Source organism: Orcinus orca, chromosome 18 (assembly GCF_937001465.1).
Source record: "Orcinus orca chromosome 18, mOrcOrc1.1, whole genome shotgun sequence".
Classification (NCBI taxonomy): Eukaryota; Metazoa; Chordata; class Mammalia; order Artiodactyla; family Delphinidae; genus Orcinus; species Orcinus orca.
This window is the reverse complement of record NC_064576.1, coordinates 12,070,123-12,092,127: the sequence shown is the minus strand read 5'-3', so window position 1 is coordinate 12,092,127 and position 22,005 is coordinate 12,070,123. Positions and strand designations below refer to the sequence as shown.

Genomic DNA, 22,005 nt, shown 5'->3' with positions numbered 1-22,005 from the left:
GAAGACCACCTTTCTCCTTCCATTTTATTTACCCAGGCCTTTTAATGAGAGGAGAGAATGGAGGGGGAGTTAAAATTTAATTTTGTACCCTCAGAATCACGGAGAAATGGACATGATGAAAATGTGAATCATTGGAGATTTTTTTTTCTGGTTTCCTGTTTTTTTATTTCTATTGGAGTGAAAGCGCCTTCTCTTCCCAATACCTTTCACTCCTGACTCCATCCTGCATGTTTTTGTCCTTGACTATTTCATGGAGGACGTAGGTTCTACCAAATCAGTGAAAAGGCAAACAAAAGCGTTGTCTTAAGTCGTTTTTAGAACAAGGTTGGAAGACAAATGAAAATGTCCTGGGAAAAGGAATGCCACTTTTTCTTGCCAAGAGCTGTTGAAAGAATCAGTCTGGTGCGTGTGTGAAACGTGGTTTTTTCCCTCGGTGAAGGTGTCGAGTTAAGTGCTTGATTGGTGTCAGGTGGATTTACTTACCTCAGCTGATCCTCATGGGGACCCTTGGACGTAAGTGGCAGCGGTCTCGGGCTGGAGCTTGAGCTAGGAGCTGCTGGAGGGCTTGTTAAAACCCAGATGCGGGCCCACCCTCCCTGATTCAGCCGGCCTGCGCGGGGGCGGAGAATTTGCATTTCTAATGAGCTCCCAGGTGGTACTGATGCGGCTCGTTTGCAGCCACAGTTTAAGAAGCCCTGCAGGCAGTGGTCAGTTTTCTCTGCGTCTTCTAGGAGGATGACTCTGTAGTGGAGACGTGACTGCCTGAAGTTCTCATAGCCCCCGAGTCGGGCGGACCCTCGCACTATGACAGGAGGAACATGTCATGCTCCCAGGTAATGCAGCCAGTACCCCCCCCCCCCCCCCCCCGCTGCCCCTCTGGGCTTGGAATTGAGCTCGCAGTGCAGGAAAAGAGGAGAAAGACCTGGAAAGCAAGTGGAATATAAGCCCAATACGAGCAAAACGCCAGGGAGAAGAAAGTAAGGCTTCCCTCCCCCAGCCCCAAAGAGTAGATCAGGGAAGGCTTTCTAGAGTCGGTGACATTAGAGCCGGTAAAGAGGATATTTTAGGAGGAAGAAGCAACGGCAGCCGCCACAACATAGGAAAATGCAGCCACGCTGAACAGTTTGTTTACAGGGAGAGAAAACGGGGCAGCTCATTGAAATGCCCGGCTGGGAATTTTCACGTTTATGTTGTTATTGATTAGACTCAGGTTTTTGAGTAGAAGGTGTGGGTAAAACTAGACTTTGGAAATAACCTCTGCGACGTGAGAGACTCGCTCTTCTGCTCTGAGTTGTCCTTGAAGTACTTCGCAGAGATTTGTTAGGGGGATTTAAGATAGCCTAGTTAATTTTTTCCCCACTAGGGTTGGAGAGGAAAGACAGTGAAGAAATATTCTTTATCAGGTTTCCACAGTTCAGTTCTCTTTTCCGTGGTGGGTGAAATGGGGCACCCAACTTCCCAAGAGTTGATATCCTGGTCCCCCTTCTCCCCAGTGATCCAGCGGGCCTGACAAACCCTCGCCTGTTTGAAGTGTCTGGTTGATGTAAAACAGGTGATCTGCAGTCGCTCCTTCTGCTCACAGACTTTTGAAAGAAGTAAATCTATCCGCCCGGATAGCTGTTTTTGAACTTTCTCAAAACCCCTTATCTAAGTCTTGTGAAAGGCCAGCCGTGGCCGCCTGTGTCCTGGAGCAGCTGCTGGGCCGCGCGCCCTTCTGGGGCGTCTCCCCCTCCCTGGCCTGTGGCTCCCCGGGGACAGGAGCACAAGGTGGCTTTGTCACCTGGCACCTAAGCTGGAGTGAACAGGCACTGGTGGAGGTTACACATGCTTTGCCCTTTGCCCTCCTGGGAGTCTCACGTGGTCAATCATTGTCCCCGCCCGCCCCCTCCAAACTGGCAAACGCCAGCCCCCCCACCGTCAGCGAGAGGCCCTGGGCGCTCCGGCGGCTCTAGGACCCAGCCCCGTAGCTTCCTACAGATCTACCTCTTGGGCTGCTGCTTCTGTAAATTATTCACTTCCTATGAATTTTTCTTAACCTGGAATTTTTCAGTGGCTTACATTTAAAACTGGAAGGAAGACCTCTTGCCAACCTTCTGCTCGTCAGCCTGTTTTGAATGATAATTGCCACTCTTGTTTACTGTGATTTCATCTTAGTTGATTTCATGCTTTAAAGGGGACGGGGTGGACAGCAGGCATCTGTCCTTTTAGAAAAATGAAAATTTTAAAATTGTCTTAATTTTTGTCTGAATGGTACAAAATATTAAAGGTCCCCAAAAGTGAGCAGTGGAAAGCACCTCTCAGCCTCCTCATCGCTGTCTGCAGCCATGTCTCGAGCCAGCTCTCCTCCCTCTGCCCTTCCAAGAATATTCATGTGTGTGTCCACTTACATACCGTATATTTAATGTATAATTTACATATCATACCTTTGGCCTGTTTTCAGTTCAAAGGATTTTAGTAAATTTACAGACTTGTGTGACCGTCACCACAATCTAGTTTTGGAACATTTCTATCACCTCCAGAAAGATCTCTATCCCTCAGGCCCTTTGCCGTCAGTCACAGCTGCTACCCCGACCCAAAGCAACAACTTTCTGTCTCTCTAGATTTGCTTTGTCTGGATATTTTCGTATAAGTAGGATCGTGTGCCATGAAGTCGTTTGCATCAGGCTTCTTTCACTTAGCAAAATGTTTTGGGGGCTCATCCACGTTGTACCGTGTATCTGCATTTCATTTCCTTTTAATGACGAGTAATAATAGTCCCTTCTGTGGATATACCACATTTTGTTTACCCATTCACTGGGTGATGAACATTCGGATTATTTCCACTTGTTGACTGTTTTTAGCTCTAAACATCTCCATACACACAGTCTTTGTGAAGACATACATTCTCCTCTGTCTTGGGGAGATACCTAGGCGTGTAATAGCTCAGTCACCAGGGGAACCCAGTTGCTGGGTTGTATGCTAAATTTATGATTAACTTTTAAGAAACTTCCCCAATATTATCCAAAGTCTGCACCTTTTTGTATTCCCACCAGCCATCAGCAATGTATGAGAAATTCCATTTTTTTTCCCCATTCTCGGTAACACTTGTTACTGTCCATTATAGTGGGTGTGGAATATTATCTCATTGTGGATGTAATTTGCATTTCCTAGTGAGGGACAGTGGTGAACATATTTTCATGTGCTTATTAACCACTTGTATATCTCTGGAGATTTAAATTCTCTTTTTATTATCAGTTTTAAAACATATGGGAACAGTTAACTTAAGGCCTCTCACCATCTCAACTCCTTCCCCTGCCAATTTTTTAATTATTTCTACATTGTCAGGAATTACAATATTCTGCAGCTATTACAGTGATTTTAGCCTTCTTCTTACAGTATAAATGGATTTAAAGTTTACCAATAATTGTTTTTCCTTGTTTCACCACTTAGCCTCTTGTTTTGCTGTTTATCCTTTAGTAGCTTCTCCCAGAAGGGCTTGAGTTCTTGACTCTTTTAAATGTTTCAATGAAAATTCAGCTCGATTCCATGTTCTGATTCATCTTTTATTTCTTGGAAGATAGTTTGGTCAGTTAAACATGGAACGTGTGTTATCGAATGCAAGTTTGTGTGCCCAACACACAGTAAGGCCAAATAAACTGAAACGTCAGAGTTTGTAGCAGAGAAAGGTTTATTGCAGGGCCGAGCAAGGAGAATGGGTGGCTCATGCCCCCAAACCCCCAAACTTCCCAAAGGGTTTCAGCAGAGCATTTTTAAAGGCCAGATGAGGGAGGAGGGTAGCAGGGTATGTGATCGTCTTGTGCACAATTCTCTGATTGGTTAATGGTGAGGTAACAGGGTGGTTAACTTTATCAATCCTTAGGCACCACTAGGTCTGGGGGCCACTCACCAAGTAGTTAATTCCTTCCATTTGTTGGTGGTTTTTAGCAACTGAAAAACTCAGCAAAGGTGCCTGAGATACTATTATCTGGGTACTTCACAGAAGAGCTACAGAAGAGGATATGGGGGAGTAGTCTGTCCCAGGCAGGCCCCATAGGGTCCTGCTCGGTTACAAATGTTGCTGTGGAGTCTGAACTTTTATCCCCTCCTTTGTTTTTTTTGAACTGTTTGCGTAGATGTCCAAATAATTCCTTCTTAATTTTTGAAGATGAGTGATGACACAGGAAACTTCCAGGTGTTCATCATTTTAGTTATTTCTGGGATATGATATGCTCATTTATTACGGAGAATCTTTTATTTCTGAAATGTCTTCCTGAATTATACCTTAAAATGTTTTTCTTGTTCCATTGAGGTTTTTTTTTTTTCATTTAGGGATGCCTATTATGGGTGTGTTGGATTTCTTTTCTTTGTTTTCCATATTTATCATTTTTCTGTTATAAATCTTTTGCTTGCTTTTCTCCATCTTTCCCCTCCAGACTCTCATATTTTCACCAGTGTGTATTTCCTTTTAGCTGCTTCCATTTGATGATTGTTAAAGCAGCCCAGACGGACTAAGACAAAGTACCATAAACAGGAAAACAACAAATGTATTTCTCACAGTCCTGGAGGCTGGAGAATCCAAGATCAAGGGCCAGTGGACTTGGTGTCTAGACCCACTTCCTGGTTCATAGATGGCAGTCTTGTGGTATTACTTTTCCTCACGTGGTAGAAGGGACAAGAGAGTTATCTGGATGCTTTTCATAAGGACACTAATCCCATTCAGGAGGGCTCCACCCTCACCATCCAATCACCTCCCGAAGGCCCTGCCTCCAAATACCATCACATTCGGGATTAAGTTTCAGTGTATGAATTTGGGGGTGACACAAACATTCATTCTATAGTAGTGACTTTGTTTTTGGCTGTGCCACATGGCATCTTAGTTCCGCAACCAGAGATTGAACCCATGCCCCCTGCAGTGGAAGTGTGGAGTCTTAACCACTGGACCTCCAGGGAAGTCCCAGTAGTGATGTTTTTATTCATTCTTTTTTTTTCACCCTGAGGTCTGCCCTCATGCTTTATTTCCTTCTCATGCTTCCCTGAACTCTTGTAAATCCTCTTCTGTTTTTGTAGATAGAATCAGTTATTTCTTTGTTTTGTTAATTTATGACAGTGTGTTTGGGCAAAATTTTCATCTGTTGCATATAACATTGCTTTGGTGGGTGTTTTTCATCTGTCATTCATTTTCATTTTCCTCTTTTTGCAGCATCTTTATAAAGGTCCTTTTTTGTTATTAGATGAATTCTTTATGAACTAGCTATTTACAGGAGCTTCACGTGAGCAGGAGACAGGGCCATGTCCCATGCCAGTGGGGATTCTTGTGACCTGAGGTTGCGTGTGCGTGTGCGTGTGCGTGTGCGTGTAATCCTTTCAACCCTTATTTTTCTCTAGCTTGCTGAGACTGGTTGTGTTCCTAGTGGGGTCTCTCTTTTTCACTTTGCCTCGGCAATAGACTGCTTCCTGCTAATATGTCTTACCTGTGTGGTTTCTCATTCAATTCGACCTTTCCTGCTTCCTGATTTCTCCCACCACACTGCATCCAGGGAAGCTCTTAGTGCTACCTGCGTGTCTGTTGCCCTTCTTTTCAGAAAGTTATTGCTGGATATCCTACCTATTTGGGGAGCATGGCTCTGGCAGGCATGGGCTCTCCAAGAATTTTCCTTCTCTGTCTGACCTTCACTGCAGTTTGCCAACTCTTTCTCATGTTTCGTGGTTCAAAGCTACAGATGTGTTCCAGGTTCCTCTGGGATGGAGTTAGCATTTTTGTGTGTGTTTTCCTTATTGCTTTTGGGTGAATTCCAAGAGGAAGTCTTTAAGCCAAGAGACTATAACAAGACAATTCTAGTTTTTTATCTTTTCTTTGCCAGTTAAAGTTTGTACTGCTTTTTTGTTGTAGTCATTATTTCCTTTTTAACTAACTTTTCACATAGATCTAAAGAAGAAGGTAGTTTCACAAACAGCTCTTTACTCTTAGGTCTGGAATGATCATGTTAGTAATAACATGGTACAAGGAAAGAAATATTAATCTTTTTTACCTTGACTCTTTCTTAAGGAATTCAGAAGTTGGAGGAAGTTATGGAGGTAAAGTTGGAATAGAGCATGGATTGCTATTTATACACAGGAGGCTTTTAGGTTTGTTAGGTATGTGATGTAGAAGGCTGTGTTTTATTGCTGGATTCACCAATTTTGCGATCCAGCATAGGTTATGGTTACCCATTCATGACTTGACAGCGTTCCTCAGATATTCCCTTGACATTCTTAGGCTGCTCCGCTCAAAACTCTCGGCTGGATTTATGTTTGAGTTAAACAGCACTTTCCATGAACAGTAACAATCTGCCTGCAAGTATAAAAACAAAAAGTGTGACATGCTTTGTTGAAATGTTAATATCCAGAAGTAGAACAAATATAGGCGTGAGATCATTTGAAGACTAAAAAGAGATAAAGGAAGTTAAGGTACCAGATGTCTGTTAATCACTGGCTCAATTTAATTTTTAAGTGCCCAGCTGTTAAAAATCACAATGTTCTTCTGGGGATCTTGGGCCAGCGTGGAGAGAAAGGGTTCCATTTCGAGGATGAGAGCCTTGCTCTTTGCTTAGGTAGGACAAAGAGAAAATGAGTTTAGAGCACCTTTAAGGTGGGGTGACGTGAGAGAATAAACCCTGACCTCCCTGCCGTCGGCTCCCTGGATGGGCATCAGAGCCACAGCCCGGACCTACCCCTCTCAACTCAGAGCGAGAAGAGGCCAAGTGGTCAGGCCCAGCATCAGTGATTGAGGACAGGGCCTGTCCATGCTGGTGGAGTGCGGGGAACAGGAGGTGGGGTTGGAGGCGAGCAGTGGAGGATGTTTACAGAGGCAGGGAGGGATCAACACCAAAGTAGGAATGAGTGCAAAGAGGAGGCTGGCAATGGGGAAGGCAAACTGGAGTGATGTCAAAGCTTTCTTTAGCGCTTGTGTTTATTTTTAACCATGAGACCATGAATAGAAAACATATAGGGGAATAATTCTGCCTGGTTTGTGAAGATTATTTTAAATACAGTGATGCCATAGTTAATTAGATCTATACCAGCCACATTTGATTCATTGAACAAATGTAGGTGATCTGTTTTTCACTTCGGTGTAAAGCATTGTAGATGAGCGAAGTCTAGTTGTGTCTTAAGACCAAGAGACGATTAAGCAAAAGATAATCACATAATCGAACAGATTGGAATTAGGTTCTTAAAAAAAAAAACTTATTTGGGGGAGAAATCAGAAAGGTACTTACTTGTATAGCAGACCTGTGAAATCATAGGTAGACATTCAAGAAAGGAGTAGTAGTTCTCAAAAGGCTGGTCCTTAACTAGCATGGTGACACAGAAGTCCAATCTCAAAGGATTGCATAGGGACGAATAATAATCTCTTACAGGCTTTGGTGGAAAGTTGGTGGGGAAAATGAGTGTGGGAGAAATAAGTAGTAAATGGTGTTTCCTGGGTGGTGGTCAGGCCCTCTCCCTTTTCAGTCAAAGGGTGTGTCTTTTTAGGCCAGGGTGGTTTGATCCAATGACCCATCTTATCGAGGTGACTCCATAGTTTCTACTCTACTGACCTCAGGGCCAGCCCTCTGTGTCACAGGGAGAATGTTCGAGGTTTCACTGAGAGGAAGGGGAGGTTCCCATATGGAATTCGGTGGGAAACTTCTCGGAAGGAACCTGACTGACCCTTCAGGAGAAGGAAGAGCCTTGGTCAAGAAGAACCTACAAAATGCTCACAAACTGGATGTTTTTTCCTGAAGCAAAGAGCTGAAGGGTGACTCGTAAGATGCAGCCCTGAGGTCTATACCTCACACCACAGGTGACCCTTGAGTGCCCCTTCTGTGACTTTGTCACTGAGACAAAGGGTCATTCTTTCTCTGCCTCTCCTCCATCGGCCCTTGGGTGAATTTACTGCCATAACAAAGTCCCACAGGCTGGGTGTCTTAACAGAGATTTATTTTCTCACAGTTCTGGAGGTCGGAAGTTTAGATCAAGGTGTTGGCAGGGTTGGTTTCTCCTGAGGCATCTCTCCTCGGCTTGCAGATGGCCACCTTCTCCCTGTGTCCTCACATGGCTTTTCCTCTGTGCATGCCTGGTGTCTCTGTGTGTGTGCAAATTTGCTCCTCTTACAAGGACACCAGTCAGATTGGATTAGGGCCCATCTTAATCACTGTTTTAAATTGGTCACCTCTTTTAAGACCCTGTCTCCAAATGCCGTCACATTCTGAGTTACATGGGGTTAGTGCTCCAAGGTAAGAATTTGGGGGGGACACAGTTCAGTCCATAACAACCCCCATGGCTGGGCATGTTTGTTCTTTTTGCTTTTTCATTGCCCTATCTCCCCCCCACCCCTTTCACATTCACCCTCACCCTGGCTTTCACTTCTACAGCGAGATGGACTCTGAACCCAAAGCCCAGATCCAGCTCCACCTCCACCACAGCCTGCTGGATATCCTTTGAAAGCCTTCAGTGTGTCCCCAGTCACACACACACCTTCCCCTCCCACTTCTTCACTTCTGCCCTGATTTAAAACTTTCTGGTCACTGTTATACTTTAATCTCCTTCTTCTCAGTAGCTAACCATTTACAACACCGGGTTAATTTTTCCATAAGAGTGGGTTTTATAGCATCATCTTTTTATTTCCGTCGCCACTGTTCAAGCTGATCCCCTCGAGCTCAAATTGTTGCCTTAGCTCTGTAACTGGACTCCCCCAGCCCCTGCCAGCCCGTCTCTTTTTCTGGCGCATTAGTATAGATCATCTTCACATTCATTTTTCTCAAGTTCTACTTTCGTTGTGTCATTATTCTTATTCAGTGACTCCCTACAGGGTGAAGACCATCTCTCTCAGCTAGGCCTTTGATGTCCTTTGTGGTCTGATTCCAACCTAGTTTCCAAATGCATCTTGAACTCTGCAGCATTGATTCTCAGTTGTCTTCCTAAATGCCACCTGATTTCTGTCCCATAGCTTTCTTGATGCTGTTCTACTTCCCTGGAATTCCTTCTCCTTGTGTGTTCCTGTCTCCTTCCAAGCATTACCCAACATTTGAGACTCAGTGGAGTTCAGTTCCTACCTTCTGCATGATGGAGAAGATAACTTTGTCAATACTGTAATATGTAGAATGGTTTCCTGGGAGAGGGGGAACGACTGCGGGAGGGTGGCAGGAAAAAAATTAATTAGGAGGAAAAGAAGAACTCGAGAGAAAAGACCCTACCTGACGTCACCTGGGTTTGTGTGAGCGTGTGTTTCGTTTCCTCAACCAGATTATAAACTCGGGAGCTACAAGATCCGTTTTATCTATTTATCTCGATAACGCCCACATTACTTGGTATGTTCCATGATCCATAAAAGGTAAACTAATGGATGTTAATGATATGCGTTAGGCACTGCTCATTATCTTCCCAGCAGACCGCAAGTGTGTGAAAAATGGTGCCTAGCTCATGGTAGACCCTAACTAAGAATACGTAGAACACAACTGAATCTAGCGTATTAAGAGCTGACTGTAAAACTAGAAAAGGATAAACTATGTAAACGTATGCAGAAGGATGGGGCTTCCCTGGTGGCACAGTGGTTGAGGGTCAGCCTGCCGATGCAGGGGGACACGGGTCCGTGCCCCGGTCCGGGAAGATCCCACATGCCGCGGAGCGGCTGGGCACGTGAGCCATGGCCGCTGAGCCTGCGCGTCCGGAGCCTGTGCTCCGCAGCGGGAGGGGCCACGACAGTGAGAGGCCCGCGTACTGCAAAAAAAAAAAAAGTATGCAGAAGGATAAAATATGCACAAATATTTGCATGCCTTGAGTGGCTAAAGGTGACGCTGTGTGTGAATGAGCCGAACGCTTATCAGCTCGTGTGATTCCTGCGCGGGGGGTGGGAACTGGCCATCTTGTGCTTCGGGGACGTGGCCACAGTGACCGGCAGAAGGCGACCAATGTTACTAAGGTGGTCTCAGTGAGTCTCCTGATGTATTTTTCTTCTCTCTGCTTCCTGCAGGCATCATATAATCTGCTCTCATCATGGGAGAAATAGAGCAGAGGCCAACTCCAGGATCGAGACTGGGGGCAGCGGAGAATTCGGGGATCAGTACCTTGGAACATGGACAGAAGCCTCCCCCGACGCCTTCAGGAAAACTCATGTCCGTCAGAATCCAGATGCTGGATGACACCCAGGAGGCCTTTGAAGTTCCGGTAAGTCGGGGGCAGCCTTCGGCACGGGGAGGCTCGTGTCATTCCTGCGTTTCGGTGACGCGAGGTGGCAGGTCTGTGTGTTCAGCGGCTCCCTGCCCACCCTCGCCGTCCTCCTCTGGAGCGTCTGGTTCCGAGCTGTCAGTTTTTGGATTAATGCGCGGACCGTGCCCAGTGATATCAGTGGGTGTGTCATTTGAGTTTTACTCTGATTTTCCATATTCCAGTAGATATCTGTGTGTACATGCCTACGTATGTATTACTTATATATTTGAATTGGAGGGAACTGTGGTCTGCGTCTCCGTTTAATTTGCTCGTTACAAGCAGTTCCTCTCAACAGCGATGCATGTGTGTGAGCACCCTGTTTCCCTAGGTTACCGGCAGGAAAGTTCCGAGAAAACCATCAAAGACCTGAATTGGTGTTCCGACATCAGAGAAGTTGCCGAGCATGTTAGTGGGTGGGGAGTCGGGGTGCAGAAGAACCCTGATCCCAGCCCCCAGTGTGGCAGCCCTAGAAGGGAAGAGGCCCCATCCCAGGGGCGGACCAGAGGGGGGTGTCCAGGAGCCGGGCAGAGAAGGAGGAACGGCAGCTTTGGCCTTGTCCATCAGCTAGAGCTGCATGCCCCCGTGGTTCTGGTGTCTTCCTCAGAGCCCCTGCCTCGTGGCCCCTTGCCCTCCCTCATCCTTCTCTCCAGCCTCCTCCTGAAATCCGACCGCTGCTAGCGGTTCGGGAACCACCACCAGTTAGTTATGTGCAGATGCAGGATTTGTTCCCGTGGCAGGGAGAGTGCGGACGTGTGTCCCCACCTCTGTAGAACTCTGACTGCAGTCTCCTCAAGCATGAATTAGCATCCAGAGAATTCACAGCGCACTCTGCCTGTTTTCTGTGTTCTCCCTTGGGTACTACACCCACATCTCACATGGCTTGTGTGTGGGGGGAGGAAGGAAGTAACTCTTGAATTCCAAACAGCCAAACTGTAAGCGAACTTTGGGAACATAACCTGTTTTTAAAGTGGAGACGATCCATCAATTATTCCCGATGGCTAGAGCGACTAAAACTTAACAGTTGGCATTCATGTCTGCATCTCATCATTTAATGGTTTATGTAATATGATTCACTAAGTCATATTCATTTCAAAGAATGTTGTTCAGGGGGTGTGAATTACCATTAAGTGTCTCAGGGAAGATAAACCTCAGAAAAGCTATGTTTAAACCTGCCAATTTATTGCACATTGCAAACCACCTTTGTATCTTTCTAATTTACTTGTTGTGGAATTCCTGTCTCTTTAAGGACTTGAACTTCTTCATATTCTGAGGCACAAAGCCGTTGCTAATCTGCTGAAATTGTAAAAATAGATTGAGGGGCACACCTGCCAGCCTGGTAGAGTCCGGCCTTCTGCAACATGTCCCAGCCTCCTCTCCTCCCCGCGCCGCACCCCACATCCCTCCCGCACCCTGCCTCCTTTCTCTTCATTGCCAGACTGGTTTGGTGAGGTATTTCATTTCAGTGTTTCCTCTTTGGTACTGCTAAGGATTTCTGAGCCCAAGTCTCTAGCAACGCATTCTTTTTTTTTTTTTTTTTTTCTTTTTTTATCATCTTTATTGGAGTATAATTGCTTTACAATGGTGTGTTAGTTTCTGCTTTATAACAAAGTGAATCAGCTATACATATACATACATCCCCATATCTCCTCCCTCTTGCGTCTCCCTCCCACCCTCCCTATCCCACCCTTCTAGGTGGTCACAAAGCACCGAGCTGATCTCCCTGTGCTACGTGGCTGCTTCCCACTAGCTATCTTATTTTACGTTTGGTAGTGTATATATGTCCATGCCACTCTCTCACTTCATCCCAGCTTACCCTTCCCCCTCCCCATGTCCTCAAGTCCATTCTCTAGTAGGTCTGTGTCTTTATTCCCGTCTTACCCATAGGTACTTCATGACCTTTTTTTTCCTTAGATTCCATATATATGTGTTAGCATACAGTATTTGTTTTTCTCTTTCTGACTTACTTCACTCTGTATGAGACTTTAAGTCTGTCCACCTCACTACAAATAACTCAATTTCATTTCTTTTTATGGCTGAGTAATATTCCATTGTATATATGTGCCACATCTTCTTGATCCATTCATCCGATGATGGACACTTAGGTTGCTTCCATGTCCTGGCTATTGTAAATAGAGCTGCAATGAACATTTTGGTACATGACTCTTTTTGAATTATGGTTTTCTCAGGGTATATGCCCAGTAGTGGGATTGCTGGGTCATATGGTATTTCTATTTTTAGTTTTTTAAGGAACCTCCATACTGTTCTCCATAGTGGCTGTATCAATTTACATTGGTGTTCCCGTGTGTGGTTTGGACCGAGGGCCAGCAAATGCTGCTGTTGTGTGCATGAGCTACAGGAAGCATTGTAGTGTATTCACTTGCAGTTCTTGTTTCCCTGAGCCAAAGGATGTCAAAACTCTGGTCCTAGCTACTACTTAGCTAGGAACTATATAGGAACTCCCTGCCTAAGAAATAGGAATAGAAGTGTGTTTGCGTCTTTTAAAAATGATTTTACAAAAAAAAAAAAATGATTTTACTTGATAATTTCTGTTGTCTGTGCTTTGCATTTGTAACTCCTCTGCCTGGAAGGTTTCTCATACCACCCCCTTCCCACATAAACTCCTATGCATCCTTAGAGGTCCTGTCTGTTTTACCCAGATGCCAACTTCTTGAGGCAGTGGCTGTTTTCTTCCCCCATTTCAGACTTCTTTGCTCATACATCTGTCAGGGTGGAGCTGGACCCCTGAGATTCAAATCCCAGCTTCATCTACTGACACATTAATCACCTTGGGCAAGGTACTTAATCTCTCTGTATCTCAGTTTTCTCCTCTGTAAAATGAGGCTAATCAAAAACCCTACCTCATTTTATGAGAATAAAAGAGTTGATACAAATAAAGGAGCAACTCTTGGCACATACTAAGAGCTTGGACCATAATATGATTAGTGGTACCAGTGGGCATTTGCCGCTTCACTGTTGGCTTCTCGGGGCTGGGACCTTACCTTATTGTCTCATCCCCAGCACCTTGCACAGCGCCTGGCATGTAGTAGGTGCTCATTAAGTGTTTGCTGACTGAATATTAGGAGTAGATTGAATCTTACAAGTAGAATTAATGCTATTGTTAGTTTTTCACATGCCTCATCCATTCATGTTTAATTTTTATTTTTGGCGTTGAGTCAGAATGTTCCTTCGCAACCCATGGGCAACAGATGTTTTCCATCACTGCCTGTAGAAAGGCAGCAATCAGCATTTTTATTGACTAAGCTGATTCTAAATTGCTACCTTGTGGTCTTTAAGAACAGAATCAGCCAGGTCTCTGCACAGCTGGGAAGCATCAGGCTGGCTGTGGTGACTCAGCCGCTGTGCTTGGGATTGGAGCGGAGGGACACAGGATCACAAGAGACCCAGCTCCCCATAAGTGCTTTAAACCTTGCTCCAGAACTTTCTGCTGGGGATTCATCAAGGCCAAGTGTCTGAGCCTGGACGTGTCCCCTTAGCCCACACGTGCTCCCTCCTCAGGTTGGGCACCCCACAAGGATGGGTCCTCCTCGTTAATTCACATTCATCTCACACACGAGCAGGCACTTGGCCAGAAGTCGTTACAGTTTCCCTTGGGGGACATTCTTCCATGAACCACAGCTTTCCTTGGGGGATTGAGTTTCCTGGGCCTTTCCTAAGACTTTTGTTTTAGAGGATGGACGAAGGCCAAGTCATCATTTAAAAATGCATGTTCCCTAAACACTTCCTGGCACGGATAACCACACCAGTCTTCATCATTTCTTACAGCCCTGAATGAGGTCTTATTAAAGAGTTGAATCCTTTGAAAAGCGTGAGCAGTGAGCATCAGACTCTCTACGCCATGGCTAGTTCTACCGCCACCTTTGCTCTTGAACTTGGACGGTCTTTTTAGGTATTTCTTCTACAGAGTTGAAAGTTCAAAAGTGATATTTATAGGAAATTCTTACGGGGCGTTTTATCGTCTTTATGTGGAAAAGGCTGTGCGGATAAGCCCCAACCTGTGGTTTGTGATATATGCAGCCTTCCCTTCCAGAGATGATAAATCGAGGTGACTTGTGTGGGTCTGAAAGGGTTAAATGACTCCCTCCACTCCCACCCCCCTGGAAGGTTCCTGAGAAGGTTTGATGTGTCCTGTCCTCACTCATGACCCCGCTGGTAAACAAATGCTGTTCCTGCTGACGTTTGTAGGGTGAACAGATGGCGCCTTCCCCAAGTGTTTATTCAGTTTATGTGTTTTCATTAGCAAGGCCACCCTAGCAAGAGTGGAGAAGAGCAGAGGAAATCAAACGGAGCCACGTTCTGCTGCTTTTGAGCAGCCCTGTTGAAAACGCTTGGGAGAGATGCTCACAGGTGATGCGAAGACGCCTGGCCTTTGTTGCGTAGTGAGCGGGCGTGGCCTGGTGTAGGTGCGGAGCGCTCCGTGTCAGCCACAGCCATCCCGGGGAGTAACAATCATCGCGCCCTGTGTTTGCGTCTTGTCGGTTGCTTTACTCAGAAGCCTTTACAGCTCCCAGCTGCCTGAGGATAAAGTATGGATTTCTTCGTCTGGGGAGGCTGGGAGAGAGCTCGGGCCTTCCTGGAGGGCCCGCTGCAGATGGCTGAGCTGTTATTCGGTGTTATTCCCCACTGCTGTCCTCGGTTGGTTCAGCCTGTGCGTTAGCATCTCAAGCCAGAAAATTCTCTTACCTGTTCACGTGCCTATTTTTGGCCTCCCGCAGGTAGAGTGGGACCTGTGTGGAGGCACGGCCTCTTTTGTTCTTGTTTGTCATCAGATGCTATACCTCAGCAGTGCCTGGACCCAGCCGATGCCATAACCTGTGACCGACTGCCCACACCTCTGTTCAATCATTTGCCTCTCGCAAGTGATGAAAGGTGGCTGGCGCCGTCATCTCTGTAAGATGAGGGAACACTTGGGGAGTGCTTCGAGTCACTTCAGCACATTTGCACAGTGTTGGGATAGGACTGGGATTGGAACCGCCTTCCCCGACCCCGAGCTGCCGCTTCTTATAAGATCTGTGGGCTTCCACTGTCTTGCCCGATCGGATCTTTTCAAACTTGCCTCCAAGCCTCCCAGACGGGAGGCACCACAGCCTCATCTTGGGGCTGCTCTGGTTCTTTTTCCATTTCTAAACACCGGCCAACATCCACTAACAAATTTATCAAGATCACCTCAACCGCCCAAGCCCCCCCCATAGCTCTTGCTGGGGGCCATCTCTCTCTTCTTACAGTACTTGTTATGTGTACCTCTAATTAGACTTTGAGTCACAGGCTTTAATCTTGCTTCTCTCCCTAATTAGTTCCCTTATAAACCCTGCTGTGACTTGGTTTCCTTATTTGCAAAATGAGGTGTTTGGTCCAGATGATACTACAGGCTTTTTTCTCTCCCTTTCTTTTTTTGGAAGTCAGCACCTAGTGTTGACATCTTGGTTGATGAATTACCTTTTCATGACTGTATTTGTTAATCCCCCAGGCAGATGGTAAACTCTTTCAGAAAAGGGATTTTTAATCTTAAAAAAACCACAAAATTCTAAAAGCCTCCTCAGAGATAGTAGTTACTGTGTAACTAGTAAGTGCTCAAACCAATGTGGTCGGGGTGAATAAGCGGATGGTATACAATATGTTGCTTACGGAGCATCAGGCAACGTTAGGATTTTGTGTGTGTGTGTTGGTGGGAGGTGGGGTAACTTACCTACATCTCACTAAACTAAATTGGGCCAAACTTTACGCCACTTGAAAATTGTAGGTAGAAGATGGAAAGGAATCAAATATTTTCTGGACAACTCATTATTAGCAGGAAGCAAACAAGTGTGTTGAAAACAAACATCTAAAACTTTTAAGAAAAATGATTAGGTTGCACGTCATAATAAAAGACTGCAAAGGGTTTTTTTATTTAAGGAGGGCAAAACTGCCTGTTATCTCAGACCTAATTTGGAGTCTCACACGGTCAGCCCATAAATGATTAAACATTTATTTATAAATGTTTATTTATTATAAACATTATAAACATTATTTCATTTTCTTACATTTTGAAATGAAGCAGTCGTTTAATTTCTTTAATTTTCACCGAAGCCTGGGCTTGACGTCAGTCGAGGGCTTGTTCCTCCAAGTGCTTTGTGGTTCTGCAAAAGGTCGTAAATGGTTAGAGAATTTGAAAACTGTCTTCATAGGCTTGCGCTCAGAAAAAAGGACGTAGCAGAAGTTTGTCTTTTTAAAAAGCTCCGCGTGTCCTTTTGGGGACCCCCCCAGTTTACATCGGGAAAAGCTGAGGCTGATGGCTTGGAGCTGGCCTTGTGTCACTCACAGCCACTGTGTCTACAGAAACGCATGGTCCTTTTCTGTCTTTGTCTTATGTTGAATGATTTTGTTTCCTTTTTAATTTCTATTTCAGCCATCTTAGAGACGATGCCTTTTTGGATAAGCCACTAAATGTCTTGGGTTTTTTTTTTCTCCCCAAAGAGGTGGAATGTACATTTAACCAAGATCTTGGGGGGAAATATATCTTCCTTTGTAATACGTGCTCTGCTTCTCAGTTCCCCTGGAATCGCAAGTCCCTGGCAGTGGGGTTATTCCTTGCAGTTGACTGGATTATATGATCTTAGAAGGCAGGTGTGCATTCAGGGGTCCTTTTATTTTTTTTTCTTTTGCGTAAAATGCGCTAAGAGGTGATGGTGGTGATACCGAGACCTAAATAAAATTTAATTGACTATTTAAACCAGAAGGGAGATGTGTGTGCCCAGAGCTCCGTTAACTGCCCCTTAAGCAGCTGCAGTTTGAACCAGAATGAGGGGAAGGAATTTCACAAGTTCACTCAGCTTTTTAAAAATGAGTCCATATTTCTTTCCCCTTATCAGTGTTGTTTTTGGCTCCTATTATTAGCAGAGTTTCTGAAAGAGTATTCATGTCCACTCCGCGTTGCATGGTCCTTTCTGTGTTTTATTTAACTTGAATGATAAATGGTCCGTCTGGGTCTGGTCTCATGATGTTAAATTTAAGGGCTATTTTAATAGATAAAAAAATTTTTTTTCATAATTCATTTCAGTGGAATACTGTTAGCCTTCCTTTCTAGTTCCTTAGAAGCAGAGAGTAGAACTTAAATGTTGGCCCGAAATGTTTGTGTGCCCCTTTCAACTCCACTGTAGACCCTTGATCAAAGTCATTTCTGAGGCTCTGACGTGATGGCAGGAATTCTGTAACAGCTGTTTGCTATTTTCTCCCTGAAAAGTCTCTCAGTAGAAACTAATAAATAAAAGGAATAAACTGTAATTGAGAATGTCTGTATCAGACATTAAAGTGGGCCAGTATTCTGGGGAAACGTAGGGAGTTTGAGAAGCTGCTTTTTTCCTTTATTTATTTATTTATTTATTTAGTTAGTTAGTTAGTTAGTGGTACGCGGGCCTCTCACTGTTGTGGCCTCTCCTGTTGCGGAGCACAGGCTCCAGACGCGCAGGCTCAGTGGCCATGGCTCACGGGCCCAGCCCCTCCGCAGCATGTGGGATCCTCCCAGACCAGGGCACAAACCCGTGTCCCCTGCATCGGCAGGCGGGCTCTCAACCACTGCACCACCAGGGAAACCCCCTCCCCTCTTTTAAGTGGAGATAATAAATTGTCTGAATTATAAAAACAGTGGTTAAAGGGGAAAGTCCAGGGCCGCGCATCCGGGCTTCAAGGCTTACTAGCTGGGTGGCTCTGGGTGAGAAGATGACCACTCTCAACCCACGTCCTCGTCTCCGAATCCAGGGAACACGTACTTCACGGGGCTGAGGTGAAGCTCACGTGAAATACCTTCTGAGAAAACACCTCACAGAGTCCTGGATGCAGATTAGTTTCTCCTTAAAAGCTAGTCTTTTTTTTTTCCTTTCACACTAAGCTTTGCTCTCCTTCTTGTTCATTAGCAGAATTGAGACTGTGCTTGCATTGTAGAGCTCTTGGGCAGGTGAAATGGAAAAGAAGCCTATGAAAACACTTTAAAATTTAAAACTAGCATACTTGTCAAGTGGACTAATTCTCTTTTTTTTTTTTACCCCCCCCCCCCAGCTTTCTATATAGTCTCGCGTGAGTCTTTGCTGAGATAGAGATGAGGAGCCCAGGTGGCTTTCGAAGGTCTGTAAGAAGGGAGTGCCGCCTGGACAGGTGTGATGAAGTCTCAGCTTCTCACCAGCACAGTCACTCCCTTTTTCCGACATATCTGTAGCTCCTCGGAGCTTCAGTTCCCTTAGCTTTAACATCGAGGGGGTGTTCGTGTAGCTTAAACATTTTATGTGCATGTCAGCTTTGCTGCATTCTTGGTCTCCTTCATTTACTTAGTCCAAAGCCTCTGTTTTCCTAGAGTCAGGATTTTCCTAGGAGAACCTCTCATCCCTCTGGCCCAGGTTGGCTGTAGGATTTCAAGGTGGTGGACGGAGGGTTTCAGGACCCTCTAGGACGGGTCTTCTCTGCTGGCTCCTTTGAAGGAAGCATTTAGCTGGCTAGATACCCCTGTGTTTGAATGTGAAACATATTAACATACAAATCAGACTGATGTTTAAATGATCTGCTATTTTATTTTTTATGATTCGCTTATTTGCTGTCTTTCCTCAATTCGAACATTGGAGTTGGAAATCATAGCTTTAACTCCTAAGAAATATATTGGAATGATTTAATCAGTTTGGGATCTGTAGAGAAAATGATCGTGTGAAAGCAATACTAAAAGTCAAACTTGATAACTGTGAGCCAGGAGCCTTATAGGTTTCTCCTTCCTCATTTATATAAACAGGAAGCTAGACTTGATACCCACAATAGAATTCCAGAGCGCTGGTATTATTTTATGGAATGTGATCTTGGAAACACGATATGAGTCCTACGAATATTTATGGACACGCACGGCAAGGTGTTGCTGATAAGAAAATGAACAAAAATGATGGCTACCCTTTAAAAAAACCCTTGCTGTGTGCCGGACTTTGTGCTACATCTGTACTTAACGTTCTCTCACTTACGGCTGATCAGTGAATCTATGAGGTAGGCATGAATGACCCCAGTGAGGCGTAGAGGGCAGAAAGGGCTTGATCTAGGTCGTAGAGCCAGGGTCCTGGCCCAGCCCCTCTCTGTACTTAAGCCCCGCTCTCCCCGTGCCATTAGATGGGCTTCAGGGCCTTAGGGAGCCCATAGAGAGTCCAACAACCTACCACATCAGTCGTGCTGGTCCGTGAGACAGATGCCAGTGATAGATACTCTTGAGTGGGTAGGATGGGTTAAGAGGGCTGAGCCTGCAGGAGGAAAGCCCAGTGACACACGGTGGTGACTGTTACGGGCCCCAGATGGAATGCTGGGGAGGTGACAGACGCAGAAGGGAAGGAGGTGGAATTGAGAGGACTTGCGGCGTGTGGGAGGGCAGCACCCAAAGAGTGGGGAGCACAGACAGTCCTTACGCTTATACCTGGGTGGCTCCGTGCTGCCACGGAGGACTGGGACATCGACTGGCCTTTCTGTGACAACTGTTGTACCGGAAATGATGCCTTCCTTTAGTTGCCGTGAAAGGCGCGTTGCTAATTTGCTGGTGAAAGGCACTGCCTCGTTTATAATCACAAAGAAGAATCTGTGATTCTATAAATGAACCTCCGAGATTCACAGTGATTACGTAGATTGTACAAACTGGAAGTATCAAATGGTGGTTGATTGCTTGCTTTCCACTTACATTAGGAAAATTATATTTACTCTGCATTTCAATTTCCTTGTCATCCAGAAGCAACTCTGTGCAACTTGCCGCAAGTAAGTGAGGGCCAGACTGGGAAAGCATTGACACCCAGTGCCTTTAGACGACGTTCAGAATCCTTAGGAATGGGGGTGTTACCTGTCCTTTAATTCTGATGCCATTTACTGATGAAGCGAACTGATCAAGTGTGTTTGGCTGTCACGTCATCTTCCGTGGTCATTTGTCAGAACGTGTTTCCGCAAACAGAACTCAAATGCTCACATTACCTTCGATCGAGATATAAGGCTGAGTGTCTAAAGCATTGAAAAGCGCCCTTGTGGAGTTATTAGGGTGTCAAGACAGTGCCTTTTTCACGGTTACAATCTGTGTTGGTTTCTTAGGGCCGCCGCGACGCGGTACCACAGACTGGGTGGGTTCAACGACAGAAATCCATTCTCTCTGAGTTCTGAAGGCCCGAAGTCCAAGACCAAGGTGTTGGCAGGATTGGATCCTTCTGAGGGAGAATCTGTTCCGTGGTGCTCTCCTAGCTTCTGGGGACTTGCTGGCAGTCTCTGGGGTGCCCTGCATCTCTGCATCCATCTTTACGTGGCCTTTTCCCTATCTGGGTGTCTGTCTCCAAATATACCCTTTTTATTGGGTTGGCCAAAACGTTCGTTTGGGTTTTTCCTGAGATGTTATGGAAGAACCTGAACGAAATCTTTGGCCAGCCCAGTGTAAAGAGAGTGGCCATACAGGATTAGGGCCCACCCTACTGACCTCATTTAAACTTGATGACCTCTGTAAAGATCCTATTTCCAAAGAAGGTCACGTTCTGAAGTACAGGGGTTTAGCGCTTCAGCCTGTGAGTTGGAGGGGGCCCCAATTCAGCTCATAGCAGAAGCGTATTTAAACAGTGGGGAAACGAAGGGGAAAGAACGTCGGTATTACCCTGAGCCTCGAGACGGCTTTCGCTTAACACACGCCTTTTAAAAATAAAACACTGCAGTCTTTGTTCTCCCTGAACATTTTGTAGGAAGATTTCCTTCTTGGTCTATTTTTTAAAAACACAGTGAAAGCTCATTGTATGTAAGGCTGTCTGATGTATAACCCGAAGCGTTCCTCAGTTCCTGATTCCAAGTATGTATCCCTGAACGAGGAACAGCAAAAACGGGAAGTAAAAGGCATGCATGACTGATCTTCCTAGGTTCCGGGGGACACTTGAATGGGATAGATGTCCAGTAATAAATATCTGGTAACATTTTTATGGAGGTCCATGCCCCTGTGTTGGTGCTGTTTTTTCAGTGTTGGCATTGAGTTGGTTTTCCGAATCCTAGCTGAGCTGCCTCTCCGTATTGTCCCCTCCCATCACATCTGCCCTTCAACTTCGCAGGACCCTCCCCTCCCTCGACCCTCTTCTCCCAGGGCACCCAGATTCTCCCTTGCTTTGCTGTGATTCTGGGGCGGCTGCCGTTCCTTTCTCCTCTGCTGCTACCCAAGGCAGTTAAGAGTGGTTGGAAAAAATGTATCACAACAGAGGTTGTTGCCACTGTAAATTTACAAACTCAGATCTTCCCTGGTCCTCAGAGCATCCCGGTGACTGTGCCAGAGTGCCCCCCTGCTTTCCTGGCTCCCACGGTGGCTGTTATAGACCTTCCCAGTCCCTTCCAGTCAGCTTTCGCATTCCTGCGGCTACACAAGCTTAGTCTAAAGGGGCAAGAAGAGGGAGTGGGTCTCAAGTGGGTCATGCTGTGGCCACGCAGGAGGGCCCGGCCAGCGGCAGTGATGGCCGTTGCCAGGGCCAGGAGGGAACCCGAGGAGGGGCGGGTGGACCACCCGTACCCTGTCGGCGTTGCCTGTCCCTGAACCCGAGGCCCGCAAATGAGGAGCCTAAGGTGAGCGGTCTGTAGAGGCCGGCCGGTGGGGCCGTGAGACAAGGGCCAGGGCACCCCATCTCTTGGGAGGTGCCCAGGACTTACACCTCACAGAGGAAGTTGAGGCCACCAGGCATGGGCTCCCAAGTTCCTGTCTCCTAAAACTTAGGCTCGTCTCTCTTCCCCTGCCTCTGTTTCCATCCTTGCAGCCTCTCCTCTGACCCTCCAACCTTCATTCCGTCTCAC

The 22,005-nt window shown here is 45.9% G+C and overlaps 1 protein-coding gene across 4 annotated transcripts in view; it reads left to right on the top strand.

Moving 5' to 3' along the window:
- Positions 1-22,005, top strand: part of FARP1 (FERM, ARH/RhoGEF and pleckstrin domain protein 1) — a 289,858-nt gene that overhangs the window by 47,292 nt on the left and 220,561 nt on the right. For 3 of the 4 annotated variants that reach the window (XR_007473131.1, XR_007473133.1, XM_004273640.3), the window contains exon 2: positions 9,971-10,164. Coding sequence is in view for 1 of the 4 variants with exons in the window: in XM_004273640.3 (XP_004273688.1) it covers positions 9,994-10,164 (171 nt within the window). In the remaining 3 variants the exon portion in view is untranslated. Of the gene's footprint in view, positions 1-725; positions 834-9,970; positions 10,165-22,005 lie in introns of those variants that run through there. The other variant, XR_007473132.1, reaches the window with a different exon arrangement.